The following is an 8,978-nucleotide window of genomic DNA, read 5'->3' as shown; positions in this document are numbered from 1 at the left end:
ACTACCAACTAGAATTTGCATCTATACCTTCTGTGATTCCTAAGATCGCATAATCATCATTGTTAATAACAAAAACACTCTAACCTTTGTTCTTGTTACTTTCATCCCCTTTTGTAGGATAATCCCTTTAAATATGTCCATACGCGTTGCATCAAAAGCATTGAACACCTTTAGATCTAAACTTGCCACCCTTAGACCTCATGCTCATTGACTTACTTTTCTGACCCTTAACCACCAATACAGAGTCAATCAAATCTCTACATCTTTCATGAGATATTAATGTTGCTTATGCTTGATCTAACATTATTGTATCCTTCCAACAAATAAAAAATCCCATAATCGAAAAATATGCGAAAAACAATAATGCCTTCTCCCGTTCCTCCACTTTGACATCAACCTCTTTTAATTGATCAATAATCCCATTGAATCCGTTCATATGCTTCATGGGGTCTCTTTCCTACTCCATCTTTAAATGATACAACTTTCGCGTAAGCTAAAACTTGTTGGAAAGACTTTTTGCCATGTAAAGCTTCTTCAACTTTGCCCATAACCTTGGGGTAGAATCCTCATTAATAACATGATTAAACATGTTATCTTTAATGTAAAGCTAAGTAATGCTCACACATCTTTCCTCCAATTCTACCCATTTAACATCTTTCATGCTATCTAGTTACTCTTTCCTCTTCCTTAGCAATGGACACATCAAACTTTACTACACAAGGGGATCTTTCATATTTCTCTACAAAAATGTGAAACTAGTTTTTCTATCAAACTTCTCAATGGAAAATTTTGAATAACTAGTAATTTTTGACATCCTTGTTGAATCTTGATTTATCGAATCTGAAGATACAACAAAGATAAAACCTGAAGAAATCAAGCAAATAGAAAAACACAAGAATTTATACGGTTCAGCCTCTTACCTACGTTTATAAAGTGAAACCGTTATTCTATTGTTGAAAACTTAAAGGACAATAACTAGGGGCCTATGATTTCCCAAACCAACCCAAGATCCCTTGCACATCCTCTCTCAATAACCTCCCAAGAATACTCACCCAAACCATTCTAGCTCCATCTCGAGCAAAAGATAGATTTACAAGGTATTCCTTTTCTAAAGCTCTAAAAGCACAAGTCACACTTTTAAAGCCTAGAGATCCACTTTTATAATATAAAAGTCCAAAATAGAATGAAATTAAAACTTGATGTGGAACAAAAAGTTTTAAACTATACAACTACTCAATGTTGTATACAGACAAGAGTCCTAGTCAACCTAAAACTCAATAAAGTGAAGGTATGCTCCTTGAGTTCCCTGACAATTAACTCACTTGATGCATAAATAGAAACTTGTTACTCAATGTTATCTAGGTTTTTGGGTGACAATATTACATGCATAACATGTTATATATTTCTTACACCATCGACAATACAAAAATTATGGTTCTTGACAATCTCCATAAGTTTGTATGCAACAAGCAAGCTTTTAAATTAGAAATTGCTTCAAATTTTTCATAACTACATCTACCCTCAGAAGTGAGTGATAGATTTTCTTTTATCTAGGACTTAATATATCCATCAAGCTAAAAAGTGTTGCTATTCTTTCATTCTCACTAAAACTTATTGTATGTTTTATACTTCAATTTCAATATATTATAATTATTTTTTTTGCAAGACAAGAGATGATATTTCATATTGTTTAAAGAGGAAATTGTGAGAAATGACCTTCCTCATAAGGTCACTTCAAAAATGACCTTCCTCATAAGGTCACTTCAAAAATGACCTTCATTATAATTTTAACTGTTTCTAGACAATTTTTGGCTATAGTTCAAGAGTACCCTTTAAAGCATTTAATCCAAATAAAGTGGTCTCAGTTTCCTTCTCCTCTCCCGCCATTCAGATAAAAACTCAAAAATTAAATCTCGATTCAAGTATCCCTCTGCCCAGATCTCCAACGCCATCGGGGTATATATCTCGCCGCCTAGCTCTCCAATGCCATTGAGGTCTATAACACCAGCCAACTTTCTACGATCCCAAAGTCCAGAGATGACATCAAGGTATTTGTTATAGGTTCTTTGGTTTTTTTTTTTATATTCATAGGATGTAAAAGTTGATTGGTAAATTATATCAGATCAGTTTAAAAACTTAAATCTGGTTCGGAGTAGCAAAATCATTTAGTTTAGAGGTGATGCGTGAATATTTTTTAGGCATTGCATTAGTTGTTTATTTGGATAATGGGGTATGTGACAAGGATATTAGGAAAACTATTAGGAATCATAACCTGTTTATTTGGCATTACGTGACTGAATATTTGTTGAGCATTGCGTGACTTTAGCTCCATAATTCTGAAGGTAATTATCTGCTGATTCAACCAATTCAGCCCCCTTAATTGCACTTAACCAATTTTTAGCCCCCTTAATTGCACTTATATTGACATTTAAAAAAAGGAATTGCACTTATATCGTGTGCAAAAAACGAAGAGTCTACATTCATGCCTATAAATAAAGGGAACCATTAACTATTTTAATCAAAATAATGCAAAGCAAAAACTGAGAATGGCATCCATAAGTTCCAGAGGCGATAGCGGGAAAAGGGTAGCCATTAGGGGCGCTAATCCCCAAATGCGTGGAGGGGTTACCATCGAAATACGTGGTCTGTTTGATAGACTTGAGAAATTATGTGTTGTTATGGACCGACTAGATCAAATGCGTGCTCTGATGGTTCGACTCGAGCAAATGGAGTCGAAGATGCATGCCCTGTTGCAAGACTTAGTGGTTAGGGTAAAAGTCGTTGAGATAGAAATCCTGGTCAACAACAAGATTCTGGCTGAAATTTATGACTTAGTAGATGAAATTAGGAAGAAACGAACTACGGTTCCTTTCTTTTTTGTATCATCTCCTTTAAGTTCGGTCAAGTAATAAAACAAAAATTTTCATTTATTGTCTTCTTGCTTTATTTTATTTTTTATATTATGCTGAATAACCTAGTTACTTACCATATTATTGTCTTTATTTACTATTTCTACTCTATTTATATAAGAGAAGCAAATGTAAGTGGCTGTTAGGCATTGCTTGACCTATTATTAGGTATTGCGAGATGGGGTTATAGGCATTGCATGAATTGTGCAATGCATATTTTCTGTTGAGACATTGCGTGAGTGGTGTTTCTGTATATGGTGAGTTGTTGTTATGTATTGCGTGACATTGAGGCAGTACGTGACTGGTTATGTTGGCATAACATGAGTGGATATTAGGTATTGCGAGACTAAAAGTTCATTACTTGTGCAATTTATCTCTCATTTTGAGGCTTTTGTTGAGTAGTTTGTAGGCATTGCATGACTAATTTTATGTATTGCGTGACATTGGGCCATTACGTGAGTAGTTATGTTGGCGTAATGTGAGAAGTTCTTTCTTTTTTTTCAATGGGCTCCATGCATAAGGCGTTTTTGAGAATAGGTCTCCCCATATTACGCATTGAGTGAGTTATGATGATTAGGTATTACAAGAGTGGAGGTGCGTGACTTATGCATTTCATCCCTTATTTTGAGGCTTTTTTTCAATTGTTTGTAGACACTGTGTGATTGGTTTTTATATATTGCGTGACCGGTTGTTATGTTTTGTGTGACATTGGGTCGTTACGTGACTGGTTATGTTGGCATAATGTGTGAGTGGATGTTACGCATTGAGTGACTTATTATTAGGTATTGGAAGATTGACAGTGCGTAACTTGTGGAATTCATCACTTGATTTGAGGCTTTTGTTAACTAGTTTTTAGACGATGCGTGACTATTTTTATGTATTGTGTAACTTGTTGTTATGTTTTGAGTGACATTAGGCTCATACGTGAATGGTTATGTTGGCATAATATGAGTGGATATTACGCATTGAGTGACTTATTATTAGGTATTGCGAGACTGGTGGTGCGTGGCTTGTGCAATTCATCTCTTGTTTTGAGGCTTTTGTTCACTAGTTTTTAGGGTCTGCATGAATTTGTATTAGAATGCGACACTTATTTTTTGTTAAATTTCAACGGCCTACGAAATATGACTTAGGCATTGTGTAAGTGATTTTTATGCATTGAGGGGAAATTTTTGATAAATTGACTGATTGTTACACTTATTTTCTATTAAATTTCAGCGGCCTGCCAAATATAAAGCTTATGATTACATACGGTGGTCATTGGGTCGATGACATTTACAAAGGTGGTGAGACACGAGTCAGGGGTGTTGGGAGTGAGTTGTCATTTTCCGACCTAGTGAAGCTGGTTGAAGAGGTTGTTAGGGTCAACTCACATAATAATGAAATGGAGCTACATGCATTCCTCAGTCACGCCACAAGCCTTTCATGCACAGTTATTAGGGATGATAAAGATGTAGCAAGTATTCTCTGAGATAAGAAGGCAGTTGTTGTGTTTGTGACAGTTAAGGCAGGAAATGCAAACGATATTCCATATGATCATGGTATCGAACATAATAATCACCTACAACAAAATGTTAATTATTCTGACATATGACACCAAGCATTTTCAAACCAACAACCATGGCAATCACGTTTGACATATCCTAATGAGTTTGAGCAGGCCGACACACACATGAGGTGTCTACAAATGATGTCTGCACAATTCTAATCGAAATGTGGATCAAATGAAATACTTGGTACTTTGCAACAAACGCAACTGTTGCCCGAAAATTCATTGGTTCCATTGTCATTCGCACAGGACACTGTAACGGTTGTGAGTGATGAGGATGCATCTGATCAAATTGAAGATGATGTTGAAGAGGACGACACGACGGATTGGAATGATGAGTTCCATGACGACTGTGAAGATGATGACGTTGGCAGACATGATGACGGTTCAAAGGATGATAAGGGTGAGCACACCGACATTCGGGATTGTAATCATGCATATGGCAGTATGGACATGCCACAACTATTGTGTTAGAAGAGGTTCAGTTCAATGACCATGCCACAACTATTGAATTAAAAGATGTAGAGGGTGCTGACCCTATTTACGACAACAACATTACACTTGATAAGGACATTCGTTCACCTGATACAGTGATCAAGAGGAGGTAAATACAAGAGTATCTCATCAATGGATTATTCCCTGGGTAGATATGATATCCTTCAAAACAGTTGTGACTGATGAATCCAGATCAATTGATGACCACTTAAAATGAGCTTTGAGCATGTTGGCACTAAAAGTGTTTCCATCGAAGGCCAAATTGAAATGAGCTTTGAGCATGTTGGCACTAAAAGAGCATTTTGAGGTCAGAGTTAAAAAGTCATGTCACGCTCGTTTTGAGGTTGGTTGTAAGGAGAAGGCATGCAAGTTTACTTTGCATGCAACAAAGTTGCCTAAGGGAGAATATTGGCAACTTTAGACAGTGTAGAAGGTACACACGTGTACTGTTGATGGTTTGCAATGTGGGTACCAAATTACGAGAATGAGGTTAATTGGTGAGCTTGCCTCCACCAGGCTACACGGAAATTATGTAACCCCATTGAGACCTAAGGAAATAATGGAAGAGATGAATCGCAAGTTGGGATTGCAATGCCTATATGGTAAGGCATGGCAAGTGAAGGAGTATGCAGAGAGTCTTGTGTTCGGTCCCCCGAAAGAGTCATTCCAACTCTTCCCCTCGTATTTCCATATATTGGAACGTGAAAATCCCGGTACTGTCAAGAGTGTTGCCACGGATGGGGAACAACGCTTCAAATATTGTTTTTGGGCGTTTGACTCATGTATTCTGGGGTTCAGTGCTATAATGCGACCTATAGTTGCTATCGATGCCACACATCTAAAAGGCAAATTCAAGGGTATTCTGTTTGTTGCAGTATGCAAAGATGCGAATGAGCAAATATATCCAATTTCATTTGGCATTGGCCATGTGGAGGACGAAGAGTCTTGGTTGTGGTTTGTTAACCAATTGCGTCATGCGATTGGTTATCCTGAAAATGCAATGTTCATTTCTAGTTAGCATCTTGGCATTAAGAATGTAGTTGAGAAAGTGTACAAGGATGCACATCACGGTTTATGCAATTACCAGTTAGGAAAAAATATTAAAAAAATGTTCAAGCGTGAAAATGTTGGTGCGATATTCACCTTGGCTGCCAACTACTATAGGCTTGCTGATTTTAACAGACATGAATCAGCTGAAATAGGTTTGCAAACTTGCTTATGATCGCCTTATGAGATTAGGCCTTGAGAGATGGGCACGTGCACGGTCACCAGTTAGGCAATACAAGCTAATGACATCAAACATTGCGGAGTGTATTAACTTTTGCTTTAGGCATGCATGGAAAATGCCAATAACCATCCTGATAGAGTGCATCAGAGGCATGTTCCAACGTTGGTTCCATGACGACACAATGAGGCAGTGAATTTGACCATGCCCCTCAGCCCTTGGGCTACCGATCTCTTGAACAAACAGTTCAATGAAGCATGTCACTTTTCCATATAACTAATCGATTGGATAGAGTTTCAAGTTATAGGCGGGACTAAGGACGCAGTCGTCAACCTGTGCATGAAGACGTGTTCATACAGTGAGTGCCAGTCTGATCTACTCCTTTACACACATGTCATGGCAGCACATGTTTGCTTATTTTCTACATGATGAATTGAATTTTGACATTGCTCCCCTACTGTGATTTCATTGCCTTGGCGGTACATGCAAACGTGCAGCCATTGAATTCTACTCGGACTATTACTTTGCTCGGTCTTAGGTGGTCACATATGCAGTTCCCATTCGCCCGGTTGGGCATCCCAGTGAGTGGGACATCCCCCATGACATTAAACAAATGGTCGTTTTGCCACCAACCTGGCGAGGTGAAGCGGGAAGACCTAGAAGGAAAAGGATTGCATTAATTGGGGAAGGCAGTCGACGACGTAGATGTTCACAATGCAAGAGCTATGGTCATAATAGACAAAATTGCCTCATGCCGTTTGCAGGTCTCTAGAGAAAAGGGGAAACATCATCTACTCAAACAACCCGGGCATACACGAAACTGTTGTCCAATGTGGACCATAACTCTAGGAACGTTATAGGTGTAGTACCCGAAGATAGTGGCCCTTCAAACGTCAGTTCTTAAGGATTGTTTGGATTTGCCCATTGACATTTGCATTGAATATTACCATTTGAACTTGAGTTTGTCAGAGTCTGGAGATGATACTCTCACTTCTGACAATAGCCAAGAATAAGATATCTTAAGATGATATTTCGGTTTCATCTAATGCATTGTACTCCTTCATAATTTGTTTGTCTTTATAAACTCTTAAATTAAAGTAGAAAATATTTAATAATAATATTGCATGATTGATTTTGGCCTCCTACTTCATATTTTTTCCTACAGGAAAAAAATTCTTATAATAATAATAGCACTGTTTAGATAGCTAAAGTAGAACAATTTGTTTAAAGTAACTTTGTTTATTATCACAAGTATTTTAAAGCTATTGGCAATAATAAACAAAGTCACTTTAAACAAATGAGTTCTTTACAAATTGTTCAAAATCCATGGGCAACCCAATGTAACATATATCTATCTTGTTGAAGGATTCAACAAACCCTACGTACATAACCATTAAGGAAAATAGTAACCTAGGAAATATATGTAGCAGATGCTTAAGATAAACATTACAGAGATCTAGGAAATCCATCAAGGAAAAGAAAATTCCCATCCTACGGTCGAAATAGATAATCAAATGACCACAAAGCAAAATGATCAAACATCCGAATTTACATGTCTACAATAAGCTTACAACATACAAGATGGCATGATACAAAATTTGATGCACAGGTAGCCATTGAATCGAACAGTCCAAATACTTAATAGAGCATACGTATGCAGTGAGAACTCATGATGGTGGTGGAAATTGAGAACGAAATTGGACCTCCAAGTATTTTTGGCACTACAACATCTCACGATTCTGCACCTTCAACAATTCCATATGGGCATTCAACCTAGAGTCCATTGTTTCCATAAATGAAAAGAGTTTATTGAAAGCTTGCTCAACATCGAATGTGGTGGAATTAAGTGCAATAGATTGAGCAATATAGGGGCCCATGGGATACTCACGTGGCTCGCCCTCATTCCCATCCTCATCAAAATCTGGGTTATCAACTGCGGCCTTCCTAACCCAACCATTGTTTATGAACTCAAAACCTAGCTTCTTAATACTATGCTCATCGATAGGACTAAACAAAGCATGGCTTTTAGGCGGATCACTACGGGTGTCAACTTTAAAGTAGTCTATGAGCTCACTGATCAACATGCCGTAAAGCAAGCATTTGATGCCACCTTGAATGGTCCGGAGCATGTCATCCATGATGAATTTAGCAAGGTCAATACGATGGTTTAATATGATGTTATAAAAGAACCAAATGTCCTCTGTCGTGGCCGTCAAATAGTTTGAGCCGTGAGGACAGATATTGTGATGATGATAAGGTGCAAGACTCAATCAAAGAAACATAGCCTTGTGCAAATACACTGCCTCCCTTATTTGGTGTAGGGTAGATAAACGCTGATCGAAGGTTCCCATTATCAAAGGCATAGCGGAGATCTTCTTGGAGGAAAGTAAGGTGAAGGACTTGTTCTGTTAGATCACGAGTAACAAGGATCCGTTGTCCCATGAAGTGCGTGACAAACGTATCATCATGCTTGACTGCTTGACCTGTTTCGAACTTAGCATATTTTTGTGTTACATTGTAGTAAAAAATCTGGACCAAATTCTCATAGTATTTCCTATTCAATTGTAAATAATGTGTCACCCTAAATTTTCAAAGTTCACAAGGTATTACCTTGCGTTTGCCAAAAATGGCATACAATTTCTCAGCATACAATGGATGAGTATAATTGTCCAAAAACGAACTCACAAACGAGGTTGATGATGTTTATGCACCGGCAGAGCATCCTGAACCACTGTTTTTAGTGATTGTTGTGCGTTTAGGTCTGTGACTCATTTTTCCAAATGAGGAAATTTGGAGGCTT

The 8,978-nt window shown here is 37.6% G+C and overlaps 1 protein-coding gene across 1 annotated transcript; it reads left to right on the top strand.

Moving 5' to 3' along the window:
- The first annotated feature begins 6,061 nt into the window (after positions 1-6,061).
- LOC149526264 (uncharacterized) lies at positions 6,062-7,191 on the top strand. Its single transcript, XM_089785641.1, has 3 exons — positions 6,062-6,155; positions 6,733-6,942; positions 7,148-7,191. The coding sequence occupies exons 1-3, from the start codon at positions 6,062-6,064 to the stop codon at positions 7,189-7,191; spliced, it is 348 nt and encodes a 115-aa protein (XP_089641767.1).
- The last annotated feature ends 1,787 nt before the right edge of the window (positions 7,192-8,978 follow it).

The sequence above is a fragment of the Theobroma umbraticum genome, unplaced genomic scaffold (genome assembly GCF_002168275.2).
Source record: "Theobroma umbraticum cultivar Fairchild unplaced genomic scaffold, ASM216827v3 scaffold_115.0, whole genome shotgun sequence".
In the NCBI taxonomy this organism is placed as follows: Eukaryota; Viridiplantae; Streptophyta; class Magnoliopsida; order Malvales; family Malvaceae; genus Theobroma; species Theobroma umbraticum.
This window is presented reverse-complemented; position numbering and strand designations above follow the sequence as displayed.

Bases quoted from the DNA above. Each gene is read 5' to 3' on its own strand.
- LOC149526264 (XM_089785641.1), top strand. From the start codon at position 6,062: ATGTTCAAGCGTGAAAATGTTGGTGCGATATTCACCTTGGCTGCCAAC. The intron at 6,156-6,732 runs GTTTGCAAACTT...TCACATATGCAG, and splicing joins ACATGAATCAGCTGAAATAG to TTCCCATTCGCCCGGTTGGG. The intron at 6,943-7,147 runs GTCTCTAGAGAA...TGAGTTTGTCAG, and splicing joins TTGCCTCATGCCGTTTGCAG to AGTCTGGAGATGATACTCTC.